Source organism: Lepidochelys olivacea (assembly GCF_965140295.1).
Source record: "Lepidochelys olivacea isolate rLepOli2 genome assembly, chromosome: 4".
NCBI lineage: Eukaryota > Metazoa > Chordata > Testudines > Cheloniidae > Lepidochelys > Lepidochelys olivacea.
Window position 1 is genome coordinate 27,936,441 of NC_140414.1, and position 18,612 is coordinate 27,955,052.

Below are 18,612 nucleotides of genomic sequence, written 5' to 3' on the forward strand. Positions count from 1 at the left end.
ACAATAAGCAGCAATGCATTGAAGCAAAAATATTTCATCCACCAAACAGTTCAGCAAGTAACTTTAAATTTAGCATACCATTTGCTCTCTATGCTGAGCTTTAACTGTACCCTTACGTCTCCATATTGGATGCTCATCATTTTTTGCAGGTGCTTAATTATGGCCTTAGGAGCCTAACTTTAGGCCCTGATTTTTAGTCTTTATAACTACATGGACCAAACACTTCCTCTCAGACTGCCACTTGCCTCCATTCTCCACATGTGTGATTTTACCTTCATAGCAGGTAACGTTGTAGAGGAGAAGAAAAAGTTCTTTTTTTTTAAAGGGGCTTTCATGAGAGAACAATGTGGAAATCTTGTTGAAATATCCTTTTCTTAAAGGCAGGTAAGTCTCTCCATATGATTTTTTTTAAAAAAAACCCCATGTTTATGCAATGGAACTGAGTGATTTATTTAGTTGTGAAAGAATAAAGCAATTAGGTTATTTTAGACACTTAATTAGCTTATTACTCTTTTCTTTTCCTTTGGTCTCTTAATGTCTAATTTCAAAAATTGAACATGTGCTTCTGAAGTGCATTAATTTCATTAATTAAAACACATGTGCACAAATTTGAACACCTGCCTAGTAAAAGAAACCTCCCAAATGAATGGGAGACCTCTAATTCATCTGAATGACACCTTCACAAGGAAACAATGCCACATTGTTCCTCTAACTCATTTGCTCACATCTCCAAACATGGCTGGGAATTTGCTCCTAATAATCTATTTGGCTATATTTCTGCGAATAGTACTTAGCCTGTTGTAAGCAGTGGTATAGAATTGCATCATCCTCAGGAGAGCACTGGAGGCTTGGTGCCTCAGGAGGCAAAATGTTGCTTGGAGCTTTCTTCAAGGATGGCAGTATTATCCCCTTCCCTGAGTTCCACATGGATGGACAGCTTTGGTGGCTGGCATGTAGGTGAATTGGAGCCATCTGCTCCCTGTCCCTCCCTGCTGCTTTGGGGTACTGCATTCCGCAAGGACAAAGTCCTGGGATCAGCCCGGCTCTCCCTCCAGTGCAGTAGTTCTCAACCTGCAGCCCATGGACTGCTTGCGGCCCATCAGCACACAGCTGCGGCACCTGTGACATCCTCAGGGTCATACAGGTAGTATTGGATGCGTCCCACAATGGTAAATAGGTTGAGAAGCACTGCTCTGCTCTAGTGCAATTCTGGTTGGCTCTTGGGGGACTCCTTATTCTTTTTTCCTTTTCCCTATGGTGCACTGTAAGGGCTAATCACAGCCAAGCTCATTATCTCTATATTCTTTAACTGTGGAAAAGATCTGATTTATTTAATCTCTAACTTTGCCAGAATTTGTTTATTATGACAGTCAATGAAAGTTCTGGTTTCAGAGTAGCAGCCGTGTTAGTCTGTATTCACAAAAAGAAAAGGAGTACTTGTGGCACCTTAGAGACTAACCAATTTATTTGAGCATAAGCTTTCGTGAGCTACAGCTGCATCCGATGAAGTGAGCTGTAGCTCACGAAAGCTTATGCTCAAATAAATTGGTAGTCTCTAAGGTGCCACAAGTACTCCTTTTCTTATTTTAATGAAAGTTCTGTATCTGTGCAAACCTATTGTCCTAAATGAGATTCCCCCCAACACACACGTGAAAACCCTGATTCTTTTATACATAGAGAGAGAATTACACACACACACACACACCATGTGTCAAATATACAATGTTCACAATTCCAGTGGGAAACACTCGATTCAAAAAATGAGCCAGCAGCACACCCTATGGTAATAACTGGTAGATTTAATTAACATTGTGACTGGGGTTTTCACACATTGTTTTGTAACTTTATTTCTTTATTGGGCTTTCCACATCATTGTGGGAGTTTGGATACTTGTCAATGGGATTAAGATTTTTCCAACATGTTTCATTTCATAATGTTTCCCAAAAAGCCAAGAGATGAGACTCCAACCTATACATTAGTTTCTTATTAAGAATTCTGGTAGATTGCAAGCTTTCAAAAATGAATATATAGTAACACGCATTTACTAGAGATTCTTATAAATTATACCTCAAAATCCATTACATGCTCTCCTTAAATGGACATAAAAGGGGATTTAACATAAAGCCTCTTTTAACAATAACATTTGGTTCTAACTATTTTATGTGACAATGAAATAAAATGTTTTTATAGTCACAGTTTCTTCCTGACAGATTAATCAAATCCCGTACATAATATAGACATGAGGTATCCTCTGCACTTGGATCATCATCACATCTTTTGTAGCTTGTTATTCTCAAGTTGCATGAAAGAGAGCTAGGAAAGATATTGGAGATAAATTTTATTTTGAAGAACACAAGTTGACTTCTATTAAATATTGCTATAATTCTATTGACTTTATTATATTATTATATCAATAGAAAAATAATTTTCCTCCAGAGCAAGTTCTGAAAAGGCAAAATGGAGGAGCTAGGTATTAATTAGTGGATGTTTGGTGACACCATCTATTTACTTGCTACCTTGTTAAAAGTCAAAGGCACAGATTTCTTGGAACTTGCATTGCACAGTGGAGTTTGGAGTGATCAAATACATCCTGGTTTACCATTTTCTCATTCTTTTTCATACAAATTAGATAGTTAGAGTCCCCTCAAACTATTCCAAATGCTTAATTTTTTTTAGTTATTACACTGTTTTACTTTGTCTTATTAGGTAGCTTTGCACGTTTGCAAATAGAATTATGTGGTGGCAAGCTCCTTATATATGGGAGGAGTTTTTTAGTTTTTTATGGCTTAGTTATAAACCTTTGAAAGAAAAGGGGTTATAATGGAAAGGCTGACAGGCCCTTAACTTACAGCAGCACTAGCCATTATAGTGTGTATGTGTATGTGTGCATAGATTGGTAATGACAGATACTGTATGTGTACCAAGGGGTGACCTTGAAAAATCTCAGCATGAAAATGGCAATAAATGATGCACAGTACTAAAAGCTGTAAAATGTCAAACAATATGTACCTTACCATACCATGCATTTTAATTTGATAGTACGTCATCCGTACAACTTTCAAAGTATACGCAATTACAGCAATGCAAACATTGCATTCAGAAGCTGTGAGGGCATATGGAGATATATGCTTATTGGTTATAGTAAGGAAAGGAAAGATAACATAGTCTTGTGGTTAAATCACTAGACTGAGAGTCTGGAGATCTGGGTTCCTAACTCTGCCATAGATGGTCCTGTGTGACCTTGGGTAGGTCAGTTAGGTTATAATTTTCAGAAGTGCCAAATTGACTTAGTCATTTGTCACTTTTGAAAATGGGACTTAGGCTTCTAAGTGCTTTTGAAAAAATTATCCTTAGTCTCTCTGGGACAGATTTTTATGTGCCTAACTGATAACCCCCCTAGGTACCTATCTGCGCGTTTAGGCACCTAAATACCTTTTTAAAAATGGACTGTGTGTTAGTTCTCCATCTGTTAAATGGGGTCTCACCATTTGTCTGTCGTCTGTATTTGGATTGTAAAATCTTTGTGGCAGGGGCTCTCTGTTACTATGTGTACATTGAACCTATCAGAACTGAGGCGCAGTTCCAGGCGCTTCTAGATGCTATTGTAATGTAAGTAACAATATAGGCATAGAGGAGTTTGAGCTGCATTTTTTGAAGTGGCAATGAATATGTGAGGCAGATTGTTCCAGAAAGCAAGTTATAATTATTTTTTCTTGTCTTATATGTCCTCGTTGACCTTATTGAACTAGTATTTTGGGTTTTTCTAAAACAGGATCCCATGCAGCTGTAATACTTACAGTTGGTGAGAAGCAAAAAAAAATCTGGATAGGAGGGAAAGCTATGGATGTAAACCTGTAACAGCTTGAATGAAAAAAAACATTTCAGGATCATTCTGCTGCTATCTATGTATTTAGCTAATAACGGTTTTCTGAAATAATAAGAAATGTGCATTCTGGTATAGCTAGCTGGACAGGATCAAAATATGAATAAAAGATTGTTTTTACCAAAATGCTGCTTAACAATGAATATAAAAAACACATGAGATTTAAGGCTTTGTTTAAGCTCTTGCTTTAGAAAATAATCCCTCAGACAGCAGACAGGGTATGTTTAATGCTTCCAACAGAGGCCAGGGTCTTTCACTCTGCTTGTAGAGCCTTCCTGAGGCGGACAGTGCTAGATGCTCTCTGTGCTGGTAAGCTGATATCAAGAAGTGTAGACACTAAGGGAACAATTGTATTAGTTTTAACTAATTCCACTATGACCGTGCCCTGAGCACCGTTGATGAAAACAAAGAAGATTAAACTCAGGATAATCTGGGAATCTTTGTGTAAGGAAAGTTTAAGTTACCATAAACTCTTCAAAATCTTTGGGTTTGAGGACGAGTAAGAAATAAAAACAATTTGAATTAGCTCATGTTGTCAGTCGTATTCTCCCTTTCCCCCTTGTACTGTTAGACCCTTTAAAATTGGAATGGGAAGAAATGGGCTTATTTTGTTAGTGAAAATGGCATCAAAAAGAGCTGCACTATTGTGTACCTCTTTTGGTTGTTTAACATACCATTTCATTACATTAGTGACTTGGAGGTCTCTGAGGTGCAAACACACACAGACTGAGGCATGGCAGCAGAAGATTTTCTTGGAAGTCTGCTTGTGGAGTATGGCTGGGCTGTCTGGTGGGTATACCATTTCACTAAATGAAGGTACTGCAGTCTCTGTGCTTTCCCAGCATCCAGCAGAAGTGAGGCAGTGGACGCAGGTAATTTGATTACAGCTTAACCCAGATGAAACAGAAATCATGGCAGCAGGTCTAAAGAGGCATCTAAAGGAATGGGCTGGGTTGTAAGCATGCCTACTGTCGGAGGTTTTTGTCTGGTCCTTGTCAAATAGTTTGAAATTTGAAGTGTCATGTGGGATCCAGTTGCACATCTTCTATACACAGATAGCAGCTATGGAACCTGGTACCCTTTTCAATTTAAAGTTCGCCTGGAGGATGTGACCAGTCCTGATGCAGCTCTTGTCACTGTGATTGGCACCACTGGAACTTTATGGTTCGATTACAGTCATTTAACTTCTATTGAGCTGCCCTTGGAAACTACTCAGAAGTTTAATCTAATGTAAAATGTGGAGGCTTGCTTCATGACTGAGGTGATCCATGGAGAGTACATAACAGTAGGAGTGAAATCCTGGTCCCTCTGAAGTGAATGGGTGTTTGGTCTTTGATTTAAGGGAAGGGTAAACCCCTTTGAAATCCCTCCTGGCCAGGGGAAAGCTCCTCTCACCTGTAAAGGGTTAAGAAGCTAAAGGTAACCTCGCTGGCACCTGACCAAAATGACCAATGAGGAGACAAGATACTTTCAAAAGCTGGGAGGAGGGAGAGAAACAAAGGGTCTGTGTCTGTCTGTATGCTGGTTTCTGCCAGGGATAGACCAGGAATGGAGCCTTAGAACTTTTAGTAAGTAATCTAGCTAGGTATGTGTTAGATTATGATTTCTTTAAATGGCTGAGAAAAGAATTGTGCTGAATAGAATAACTATTTCTGTCTGTGTATCTTTTTTGTAACTTAAGGTTTTGCCTAGAGGGGTTCTCTATGGTTTTGAATCTAATTACCCTGTAAGATATCTACCATCCTGATTTTACAGGGGGGATTTCTTTATTTCTATTTACTTCTATTTTTTATTAAAAGTCTTCTGTAAAACACTGAATGTTTTTTCATTTGTTCTCAGATCCAAGGGTTTGGGTCTGTGGTCACCTATGCAAATTGGTGAGGCTTTTTATCCAACATTTCCCAGGAAAGGGGGGGTGCAAGTGTTGGGAGGATTGTTCATTGTTCTTAAGATCCAAGGGTCTGGGTCTGTAGTCACCTAGGCAAATTGGTGAGGCTTTTTACCAAACCTTGTCCAGGAAGTGGGGTGCAAGGTTTTGGGAAGTATTTTGGGGGGAAGGACGTGTCCAAACAGCTCTTCCCCAGTAACCAGTATTAGTTTGGCGGTGGTAGTGGCCAGTCCAAGGATAACGGGTGTAATATTTTGTACCTTGGGGAAGTTTTGACCTAAGCTGGTAAAGATAAGCTTAGGAGGTTTTTCATGCAGGTCCCCACATCTGTACCCTAGAGTTCAGAGTGGGGGAGGAACCTTAACAGAGCTGCCCTTGGAAACTACTCAGAAGTTTAATCTAATGTAAAATGTGGAGGCTTGCTTCATGACTGAGGTGATCCATGGAGAGTACATAACAGTAGGAGTGAAATCCTGGTCCCTCTGAAGTGAATGGGTGTTTGGTCTTTGATTTCAGCATGGCCAGGTTTTCACCTGGAATTTCTGTGATCTGCGGTGGCTGCTTGTAGCACTTCTGGGTGCTGTGCAGAGTGCTGTCATGAGCTGTGAAGTCAAGTTGTTTGGGAAATCACTTTTCTTCCCATATCCCAAAAGTGGGAGTTGAAATCTGTTTTAACTTGCATCCGATGAAGTGAGCTGTATCTCACGAAAGCTTATGCTCAAATAAATTGGTTCGTCTCTAAGGTGCCACTCATACTCCTTTTCTTTTTATTTTCACTGTCACTTTTGGGGATGACACTTTCCAGGGGTGGCAGCAGGGCATTCTTGGGGAAGGACTTACAGCGCCTAGAAACTGGTCCATCTGTGAATGCATTAGAGTTTAGGGGCCAGGTTTTTAAAGGTATTTAGGCATGTAAAGTTCCAGATAGGGACCTACTTGGATTTTCCAAAGGCCCTTGATGCCTAAATCCCATTGAAATCTGTCAGGTTGTCAAAGAAAAAAGAAAAAAAAAAAAGGAGTTAAGACACAAAAGAAATCTAGATGTAAACAGAATCATTGTAGATTGTTTCCTCTTTGCTCCTTGTTTGCAAAGCAATTAGATAGATAATTAACCTCTGTGTCAGTTTCTTGGTCTTTTGCTCTTTAAAATCAATTAAGACGTGGCAGTGCTTGTTCCCCCAAATCAACGATTTTGAAATGAAGCACTCTTGTTGAATTTCCAGATTTTACAGCTGCTCTGGAGGTTGGTGGTGTGACGGATATGGTAATTTCCTGAACAATCTTTGGAGATATTACTGAATTAAGTTTAAGTATCTTCGGAGTCCATTGTATTAAATGTGAAGGTTATACGTTTTTGTGGGCCTGGGTGATCAAAGGACCATATTGAATAATGTGGCAGACAAGAATAACGTTTTGGGACAAAACCTGTGACGTGTATTTCCTGGGAAATATTTAGAGTGAGATGAATGCAAATGCCCCCTTGCCTTCTTTTATGCAAAAACCCAGTCCTTTGAAGCTGTGCCCTGAAGTGAAGGTGACTGTACGCTGATTACCTGTTCCCAAGTTCAAAGACCCAAACTCTATAAAGGAGACTCATGGGTGTGCCTTTTCAGAGCTAAAAGCTGTTATAAACTTATAACCACAGAAAAATCCCTTGTGGTTTGAAGGACTGACCACCTGCCCAAGCCCTTGTTGGAGTTGGGAGGTGATCTCTGGTAAGCTTATTAGCATGAATGTAGGTTCTTTTATTGTTTTTAATATGTTTTTGCTGTAATGCTTTCACAATAAGAGCTGTGTGGTACCTTATGCCTGTGGGCAATAACACTGTTGATAGCCTTTGAAGAGAAAGCAAAGCAGGCCTGCTTAGGCAGCCTGACTTTCTGGGTAACTCGCAGTGTAGGCAGGGAAGTGCGCAGCCTGGAAAAACTCTGGTCAGAAAGAAGAGAGATTTATGTTTGCACTTATGAGAGATAACATCTGAGGAGCCTGGAGCCTAGAGTGGGTGCTCAAGCTCGATCATGGAAATCGCCCTGTACGGTGACTGTTGAAAAATAGAATTTCTATCCTGCAGACAATTCCAACATTTCAAAATTTCTGATCATACTGAATGAGGATGAAAAGTCAAAAATCTCAAAATATTTTGTGGAATGGAAATTTTGAAATACTTCAATTTGGAAATGTTGAAGTGGGTTTACTGAAACATTTAATATTGAGAATGTTGAAACACAACACCGAACTCAGTGGGGGGTTTTACTAGATAGGGAATACAACAAATTCAAGCAAGAGCCTTTTTGTGCTAAATCTTTAGTGGTGTTGTGTGATAAATTACATTATATTACATAATGGCGTAACAGAAAAATTATACATTAGTAATGATGTACTTGGTGAAAAATCATTTTTTTGGAAATCTTCCTCTGCAGCAAACAAAAGTCGCACTAGCAGTTGTGCTGGACACCTCATAAATTTTCTAACATTGTGGAGGTATTTCCTATTCCAAGTATCGCAGGCAGCACATAGTCTCTCAGCGATTGCTCTGAGGCAATTACCAGTAAATATTGACCTTTCAGTGGCAACCAAAGAAAATTGAATGAAACCAATGAAAAGTCTTCTGTTAACTTCAATGGGTTTTGATCCGAGTCAAATTTATTTTATTTCCCAGCACACATACTTCTTCATACATGTGCCACAACGATGCTTTTAATAAGCAATATCTTTTTTGGAATAATGGTACTACAGTGGTGGTGATAATTTTTGTGCCCACAAGTGAAGTAGAACACTGCTGCTGATGTAGAGGCACTGGGGGAGATAAAAAACTGTCTTTACTAATGCGGGCATACTATTAAAGACTCCCTTGGCTGCTGTTCTTTCTCACTGTAGGTACGTTCTGTCTGCAACGTGACCGCCCCCTCTGGAGTGATAGCTGGAGTGAAATTCTGGTTCCATTTTTAGTTTCTTGACTGCTGACATTCTAGTGCAATTTCATTTGCCAACCTGCAGTCATTGGCCAGGAAATTGGGGGTGGGTGGGGAGAGATTGTTCTGTTTCATCTTACTTCAGTCAAACAATGTGTTTGTCAGTTTCATTAAACTCATTCAGATATAGATTCCCATAATATGAGAATGTTTTAAAATAAACATTTAAGAGAAAAAGTGAATTCTCATGTAACTAATGCTTCAGTGAAAGTTTGTCTCCTTTTCCTTCCATGATTTATACCTGAGACTGCTTTAATAAAGGCCATGAATCAGCAGCTATATAATATTCTTGGCTCTCACACACCTTTACCATATCCATCCCAGATTATCATTTGAATCACAAAAAATATTCCACTCAAAATGTTGTTTCAATATATTTTAATAATGAAAAACAAAAATATTTGATTCCCAAGTGATATTCTTAAGAAGCCAGGCTTAGAAAATTTTATTTCCATTGTCCATCATGAGCATTTGTTCTATGCATGGTATCTCAGTGACTTCTCTGGTGCATTTCTCAAGTTCATATTGTCTCAAGTGCACATTACATATTTCATAACTTCTTAATGAGCAATCCATAAGAGATTATCCTGGTAATACCATTTTCCATTTGTTTAGGGTGGCAGTGGAAATTGTTTATCCAGAAAAACAAACAAACATTAATCTCTTTTTTTTTGCATGCTTGTTCTTGTGGAACCAAAGTTAACTTTAAAGCAAAATGTATGGGGAAGATTGTTACCTTTCTTGCTTTATCATTGAATACTAAACCCTAAAACTCAGAATCAAAACACCAACTAAATTTTGTGTTGCTTATAAAAATTTCAAATGGAGCAGAAAATTTGAACTGTATTTTAAATGGACAGTAATCATTATTTCCATTGCCACTTACACTAACATCTTTAATTATAGTACATTCTTTTGATAATAGTATGGCTATGACAAGTAATTCCATTGAAACCCTTTTGTAATTTAATAATTAATTAATGTACCAATATAGCAAACTACTACTACTTTCTGGTGTTTGTGCTTCATTTAACATTCTCTTCCTGTTTCCCATTGGTCCCAGGTAAAAAAGGCACAGCATGAAGATTACAAAAAGTTTTTGAGGACAGAAGTGGTCATAATGCATTTACTTATTTTGCCATTTCACTAAATTGCCAGATAATCTGTTTTCAAATCATTTTATTATTGCTAGAGCTTTTTCTCAGAGTGTATGTTGTATTTAGAACTCAGAACTGTCATCATCTGAGTGGGAGTCATGTCTTGGTCTGATGCTGTGTTCCAAGATCAGATACTATGGGTCTGGGATAGGATTTCAGGTTAACATAATAAGAAAAGGAGTACTTGTGGCACCTTAGAGACTACCAAATTTAAGTCCTCCTTTTCTTTTTGCGGATACAGACTAACATGGCTGCTACTTTGAAACCAGTAAACATAACGGTATTCTTTTGCTGTCTCAGGGCCTGATCTAAAGGCCATTGAAGTCCAATGGGAGTTTTTCTGTTGATTTCAGTGGTTCTAGATAGACCCTTTCTCACATGCTCTCACATGTTCTTCTTACACAAACTATGGAGATAATTAACAACTTCAGAGTGCTCATTCTTTATTCAAACTGCAGTTTCCAAACAATGTCATAAGATAAACATAATTATGACACTGGATCAACTATAAAGGGAACTATTTCCTATTGTTTTGCTCCTCATTAATTTCCTTAAGGGTTGGGCTAAATTCTACATTATAGCCATATGGAAAACTAATATAATGAACAAGACAATGCAATTCATTGCATGTAGCCAGTTTAATCATAAACTTATGCCCATCCCTTTAATTTGAGCATACAGCAAAATGGGGTAAAATGTATCCCCAGCAATTTAATTCCTAGAAGTGAAATCCCACTTACACTTAACATTGTAGGAAAGTGGCTTTATCTGTGATACATGGAGGAGAGCTTCGTTTCAATTGTAGAATGAACTGAAGTTTACCTAAATGTATATGGTGATGGCTAGATCCTCAGGCAATGGGACCTTAAAAAGGCTAGTTGATTGACTCTCCAAAAAGTTGGTTCTGTTTATTCATAAACTCTTCATCATATGCGCTATAAACAGAGAGAGTGAAAGCTCAGCGTTAGCAACGTTTCACTCCAAATATTCATAAAGGGAGAGAGCCTAAAAAGTACCACAGAGCCAAATTTTGTTTATGTTTTTTTTTCATTTCAGGAACCTCTCTCTGAAGTTGTCAAAGGAGGTGGACCAAGGAGAAGCTAGGTGTCCTCGTGTCAGCCAGGTGGCCAGCAGTCCCGCTGTGGAGTGGCCTTTTGCAGGCCTGGAAGAAGGTGGAGGCATGGAATCTTTGCCCTTCCGACTGATGATGCAGGATTGCACAGCTGTAAAGACATTACTGCTGAAAATGAAGAGGGTTCTTCAAGAGGTAATGGTTTAATCATTTGTAAGACTAATAGTTGCCAATGCTAATAGCCTAGGTAGTGGAGAGGGTTTTAGAGAAATGTTCAGTGACACAGAATGGAGTCTATTTTTCTGTACCCAGAATGTCTTAAAAACATGGAAACAACTCTTATATAGGCTCCCAGTGTGGCTTTTGGGTGTCCCAATGCCTCAGGCAGCTTTCAAATCCCAGCCCAGGTGCTCAATGGACTAGATGTGAGTTAAACTGTGAGTCGGAGTCACAAAATGTCTATATTTTCCAGTTTTGCTTCATCCTGTGCATGTCTTGTTTCAGTTTGTGTTTTACACTTTGAACCTGTAGCAGTAGCTAACCATGCCCTGGTACGTCGAAGGGCTCACTGTATACCAACATATACAGTGAGCTGGTTCTGTGGGTGCTCCAGGACTCAAGCACCCATGGAAAAAAAAATAGGGGATGCTCAGTCAGCACCCACCAGCCACAGCTATTCAGTGTGGCCACTGATCAGCTGCTCGGTGGGCTTGAGGTGCTCAGCGTCAGGGGGAGGGGCGTGGAGAGGGACCAGGATGGGGTGGAGTGAGAGCAAGGTTTCAGGGAGGGGAGGAGTGGGGGCAGGAAGAGGCAGGGCAGGGCCTTTGGAAAAGGGGTGGAGCACCCACTGGAAAAATTACAAGTCAGCCCCGGTGCCAGCATGGACCCTCTGTCTGCCAACTCTGGCACCCTTATAGACAGACTAAGGCATCTCTAGAGCCTCTTCTTTGTTAACTGTGTTAAGTTACTTGGACTGAATAAGACAAATTGTATTCTGGTCCTCCCCCAAGATACAGTGTTTTTTGTCTCTTAGATAGTCATTCCTCACATGTTCCACAATATTAACGGTCAAATCCAAGTAATACTCATTTCTAAATAATATAGAGAACAGAGAGAGACAAAAAAAAATACAAACATTTGAAGTTCTACTCTTGTGAGACTGATTGAGTATAGGCTCTGAGTATTAATTGCAAAGGTTAACTGTTGTAGCTTTGGTTCTTAGATGACAGATGAAATTCGGAAATTTCTCAGTCCATGCAGAGCTTTCCAGAACTGTGACTTGTGCTACCTACTTATATTTTCCTGCCTCTTGATTGGGTGTCAGTTAGCGATGGTGAGTCCACCATATACAATTGTAACCCTTCTGCTCGTCAGAGTTGGCAGCAACAAGGGCCGGGTTCAGTATCTAGGGGTTCCATTCCAATAACACTATAACACAATAGCAGATGACAGAACAAGGAGTAATGGTCTCAAGTTGCAGTGGGGGAGATTTAGGTTGGATATTAGGAAAAACTTTTTCATTAGGAGGGTGGTGAAACACTGGAATGCGTTACCTAGGGAGGTGGTGGAATCTCCTTCCTTAGAAGTTTTTAAGGTCAGGCTTGACAAAGCCCTGGCTGGGATGATTTAATTGGTGTTCGGTCCTGCTTTGAGCAGGGGGTTAGACTAGATGACCTCCTGAGGTCTCTTCCAACACTGATATTCTATGATTCTATGAACACAACGCAAAACCGTCTAGAGCCCCCACCCCGTGACCTGGGACAAATATATACCACCCCCGCTGGGCGCCTCCAAGAGGCAATACTTCCCCTCTTGCAAGTACATCGTCTGAGTGTAGCAAAAAGCCTTTTAATAACAGAGAGAAACAATGTGGCATTATGTTGGGGAAACACCACCAACAGGATTCATAACACAACTCATGAGCAAAAAACCCACCCCAAGCAAATTGGTTCTTGAATCCAGCAACCCAAAATCACCCAAAGTCCCAAAAGTCCAACGACCCAGAAGTCTCTGTCCCTGGTCAGGGCAGCCCCAGAGTTCAAAAGTTTATCTGCAGAGTTTTACCTCCCAACCTGGGTGGAGATGGGAGGGGGGTGTTAAGGGGCACCTTACGTGGTCCAAAGCTGATGGCCTCACTTCTCCATGGGGCTCCGCTCTGCCAGCCACCCCATGAGCTGCTCCAGGCATCCGACAACTGCTCTGCTCTGATCGCCATCCCGCAAACTGCAATGCTCTGCTCTGCCAGCCACTCTGCTCGCCGTCCCGCAAACTGCTCCACCATGTATCTTCAGGCTCCCTTGCTACTTAACACAACAGTCAGTGATTTCAGCCCTTAGTAAATTTAGCTCTTTTGTGATTTCAGCTTGTAGTAGGGGAGCCTCAGTGCTGGTGCACCATTAGCCCAAAGTGAATTTAGCTCAGCAGCCTGTAACTTGACTCCTAATGGGATCAAAATTAGCTCTGATATTCCACAGTGGAGAGAGGAGGAAGTGCAATTAGCATGTAATGCCCTCACCAGGGGGCCCATGCCACCAACTATTAATACCTGTCCCCAGCCTCTCTCTCTTCACTGGGTTTTAGAACCCATGACCCTTGCCTAGCGAGTGCTGCTTAGTTGATGGTGAGTCCCTCCATCATAACAAAAGGCCGAGTACAGTTCCACTGTCCTTGATTCACATAATCAGGATAATAACAGTTTATTCCTGCCCCAATAACAGAGAAACAGTGGCTCCTACAGCAGCCAAAGTGACCATCTAGGCAGGGTGGGTGTGCCTATGCAAATGAGGTCAGCCCCTGAAGTTATTTTTCACAACCCACCATGACTCGCCACCAGACGTCAGGGTAGAGCTCATCCTGACTCTGCTTACACAATCAACTCTTTCTTATAGGTCTTTGGAAACCAAGTTCAAGCCATCATTAGCAAATTCAGACATCATGTCAGCTGTTAAACTAGGATGCAAATATACATATGGGCAACTTTTACACTGTCACTGTGTTACTATAACGTTGTATAAGCCTTGTCCATGTTTAGAAAAGTAATAATCATTTTGTTATTTTACCTGTATGGTTCCTAGCATGATAAGGTCGCAATACCTGACTGAGACATCTATGTGCTATTGTAATGTAAATAATGATTATTAATATACCATAATAATAATAATTAATGGTAATGGAGGGAGTATTTCACATAAATATTTCTCTTCAACTGGTATAACCTTTTATAGCTTCAAAAGATATGTCTACCCCTTGGAATTGTTTGAGTAAACATGCTTTCTTGTACTTAGGTTTATTAGCATTTTAATCATTTCTCACCTCAGGAAGAGTCGTTTAATGTTTTACATAGTGAATTATCATATTCCTTTAAACATAAGCTGAAGCCTACTCTCATTTTTATACACAGTTAACTTGTAGTAGAATACAGTATATAACTTAAAAAAAACACTCACAAAATTATCTCTGCAAAAGGTAAGGTCCACACAGTTCTTCTTCAAGATGTCCCCTGCTTATTCCCACTGATGGTTATAGCACCTCCTGGGTTACTGTACTCCCTTTGGATAACTAATCTTAGTTAGCCCTCCTGTTTGTTCCTCTCCCCCACCCCTCTTTATCTCATAACTTTAAATTTCCAAGTCTCATTGCTACTTAATACAGTCTTGTTCACAAGACTACTGTTTGTTCAAGTTTTTCCCTAGGGAGGGGGAGTTGTTAGTGCAGTAATGAGTATGGAGAGAGTGTAGATTGTTTTTGGAGGGGGGAAGAGGGAATCTATTTAGTTAATAGTACTGAGTTTTTTTTAGATTTCAAACATACTGTAGGCTTAGTGCTTGCTGGATGAATTAGGTACTTCTCAAGGTGAGTAAAGAGGGCATAATCTTGCCTGTATTTATCATAGGTTAAATTTAGGTAGGTGAGTTAAAAAAATTAGGTAGGTGAAGTTTTCCTGCATTTTTCATAAGGCATACACATTATCTACTGTATAATAATTTCCATTGTTTTAGTGATAGTTTTTAATAAGACTGTTAAGGTGGGTTTAGTAGCTGATCCAGCGAATTAAGATAACATGGTATCTCCATGTTCCGTGATTGTTTCATTTTGATGGTAAATTCTTCAGATCAGGGACTGTCTCCTTCGCAACTTTGCAAAGCACCATGTAGTGTTCTGCAGCTATACAAATGTTTGTTAATTATAATAATAATATCAGTAGGAAAGCTGCTCTCTCTCTCTCTTTTCCAAAGCATTATTAATTTTACTAGGGAGAAGCTTTTGGTTCTTTTTGGCTCTGATGAAGAATCAATCTTTACAATATGTTTTTTAGTGTTTGTTTGAAGGAGGTAGTACTTTGAAAAACTATGCAAAAGCCCACAGGGAGGCAGTATGACTTAGAGGACAGAGCACTGCACTGGGACTCAAGAAACCTGGATGCTATTCCCAGCTCTCCCACTGGCCTGCTGGATGTCTCTGGGGAAGACATTTCACCTCTTTCTCAGCTTTCCCATCTGTACAATAATGATACTGACCTCCTTTGTAAAGTGCTTTGAGATCTACTGATGAAAAATGCACTCTAGCATCTAGGTAGTGTTATGATTGATGTTTGAAATACTTTGCAAGCTAATGGCAAGTGGGCTTTCACTGGACAGTTGATTAGTAAGAAAAATTGAAGTAGTCTTAAAATATGGTTTTCAGATACATTAACGATCTCCTGCAGTCAGTTGTTACAGGTGTTATGTTTACTTACGTTGTCCATTAGCAACTTGCGAAGCAATTGTAACGTTATTTCAGTGTAAAACACTGCAGGTTTCCTTTTTAAACTACCTTTGAAATTAATCAGTGTAGCCTTGCTGATTTGTTCAACAGCTCTGCATTGAATGCAGTCACCTTTATCAAGTAATTCATGCTGGAAATTGGTAATTCCTTCATTTCATAATGCATTGATGTGCATTTCGTATAAGTGTACATTTAAATAAATAATAATAAAAAATTACCAGATGTATCATTAGGATTTAACTTTATCTCTTTAAATTGTTGTTTGCATGGAAATTTATGTTCAGCAGTCGCTCTCACCTCACAATGTAAAAGAAATTTCTATTTTTGCAAGGTTGTATATTGGGGCAAACACCATGGCTACCTTCATGTCGAAACCAAGCACAACTCTAATCCCAAGGCCTCTCTACCATAATACGTATGATATCAATCCATTTACTCATAAACATTTCATGAATATCTCTTTGTACATTTTGAACCCAAAGGAAACCACCTAATGGTTTCAGTGTGTATACCAAAGTTAGGAAATTCTGGAAATGTTAACAAGTAAACTATGAAAATTGTTTATGACATTGCAGGTGGGGATAGGGACCATTTTCATAACAGTGTGAGTGAATAGGAAGGAGGTGCATAAAACTTCAGTTCATGTAGAATCTTATCTGTGGGTATATCTACACAGCAAAGAAAAATCATGGCTTGTCTGTGCCAGCCGACTTGGGCTTACAGTGCTTAAGCTGTGAGGCTGTTTTATTGATATATCGACTTTCGGGCTGGGGCTGGAGCATGGTTCTAGGACCTGCAGGGTGGGAGGATCCCAGGGCTCAGGCTCCAGCCCAAGCCCTGTAGTCTACATAGCAATGAAACAGCCCCACAGCCCGAGCACTGTGAGCCAAGTCGGCTGGTTTTGCTGTGTTGACATAGCCTAAAGTTGCTATGGTATTTTTATAGATTGTGTTAAACCTCTTTGAAACTGTTGAATGTAACAGCCACTCTTCATTCAGTTTAAATATAAGAGTCAATAGCAATCTCCGGATCAAAGCATAGGTACATGCTACTGCCCAAAACAAAACAAAACAAAAAAGTACCTTTCCCAGACCTGAAGAAGAACTCTGTGTAAGCTCAAAAGCTTGTCTTTCTCACCAACAGAAGTGGTCTGATAAAAGATATTACCTCACCCACCTTGTCTCTGCTGAACAAAGGCAGGTCAGAAGGTCACTCAGGAATTTCAACTGTGTGGGTGGAGAGTGTGGCTGGGTTTTGTTTTGGGTAGAAGTGTGAATGGGAGAGAAGCAAGAGAGGCAGCACAGAGAAACTAGCACAACAGGAGAAGGAAGCTAGAGACAGAGCCTGGGGGAGGTTTAGAGGCAGGTTTGGTATCTGGTGCTGGGTAAGGGCGTGGCGACACTTGCAGATGTAGAGCGCTTTGAGTTAAACCCACCTTCGGAGAGCACAGTAGGGAAAGCTCAGCAGTCTATCCACACTGACAGGAACAAGCGCACTGGCGTGGCCACATCTGTGACACTTGCAGCAACATTGGGAGCAGTGCATTGTGGGCAGCTATCCCACAGAGCACCTCTTTTCATTCTGGCACTGTGGCTTGTGGGAAGGGGGCAGGGGGTGCGGGGCATTCTGGATCCTGTCCCAATGCCCTGTGATGCATCGGTTCGCATCCCAGTAATCCCTATGCTTCCATCCACATTTGGCGCCATCTTTCAATGTTTTTTGTACTGCGCTCTCTGTCTTCCCTTTCGGTCTGTGGGAATGGAGCCCAAATTGCTGAGGAATATGCTGACGAGTCTCATGGGACTGTGCGAGGAGCTCGCCCCCACCCTGCGACGCAAGGACACAAGATTGTGAGCTGCTCTGAAGGTGGAGAAATGGGTGGTTATTGCAATCTGGAAGCTGGCAACTCCAGACAGCTACAGATTGGTCGCTAACCAGTTTGGAGTGGGGAAGTTGACCTTTGCAATCGTGTTGATGCAAGTTTGCAGGGCCATTAATCAGGGCCTGCTCAGAAGAACCGTGACTCCGGGTAACGTGCATGACATTGTGGATGGCTTTGCACAAATGGGTTTCCCTAACTGCGGAGGGGCGATAGATGGCACACATATTCCAATTCCGGCACCAGTCCACCTAGCCTCTGAGTACGTTAATTGGAAGGGGTATTTCTCTATGGCTTTCCAGGTGTTTGTGGATCACCGTGGGCATTTCACCGACATTAAGGCAGGCTGGCCCGGAAAGGTGCATGATTCACGCATCTTTCGGAACACTGGCCTGCTCAGGAAGCTGCAAGCCAGGACTTTTTTCCCAGACCAGAAGATCACCATAGAGGAAGTCGAAATGCCCATTGTGATCCTTGGAGACCCCACTTACCCTTTAATGCCGTGGCTCATAAAACCCTACACAGGGAGCCTTGACAGTAGCAAGGAGCACTTCAACAACAGGCTGAGCTGGTGCAGAATGACTGTGGAGTGTGCTTTTGGCTGTTTCGCTGGTTCTCTTTGTATGGGAAGCTGGACCTGGCCGATGACAGCATCCCGGCGGTTATATCTGCGTGCTATACCCTCCATAACCTTTGTGAAGGGAAGGGTGAACGATTCACTCAGGCATGGAACTCGGAGGTTCAACACCTGGAGGCTGAATTTGAACAGCCAGAGAGCAGGGCTATTAGCGGGGCCCAGCGCGGGGCTGCAAGGATTAGGGATGCCTTGAGGGAGCATTCTGAGGCTGAAAGCCACTAGTAATGTCTGGTGCCCTGCACAGGAGTGAAGTGCAGTGGTTCCAAAATTAGGAGGAATCTGCTTTTGCTACGCTGACTTGCAGTGCCTCTTTCTTTCCCGGGCTAAGGTATCTTTTACTTTATGCAATAATAAATAATG

At 40.8% G+C, this 18,612-nt stretch overlaps 1 protein-coding gene across 4 annotated transcripts in view; it reads left to right on the forward strand.

Annotated features, from left to right (window-relative positions):
* Positions 1-18,612, forward strand: part of CCSER1 (coiled-coil serine rich protein 1) — a 1,064,058-nt gene that overhangs the window by 445,266 nt on the left and 600,180 nt on the right. For all 4 annotated transcript variants that reach the window (XM_084627194.1, XM_084627195.1, XM_084627197.1 and 1 more), the window contains exon 6: positions 10,957-11,167. In XM_084627194.1, the coding sequence (XP_084483320.1) occupies positions 10,957-11,167 (211 nt within the window). The remainder of the gene's footprint in view (positions 1-10,956; positions 11,168-18,612) is intronic.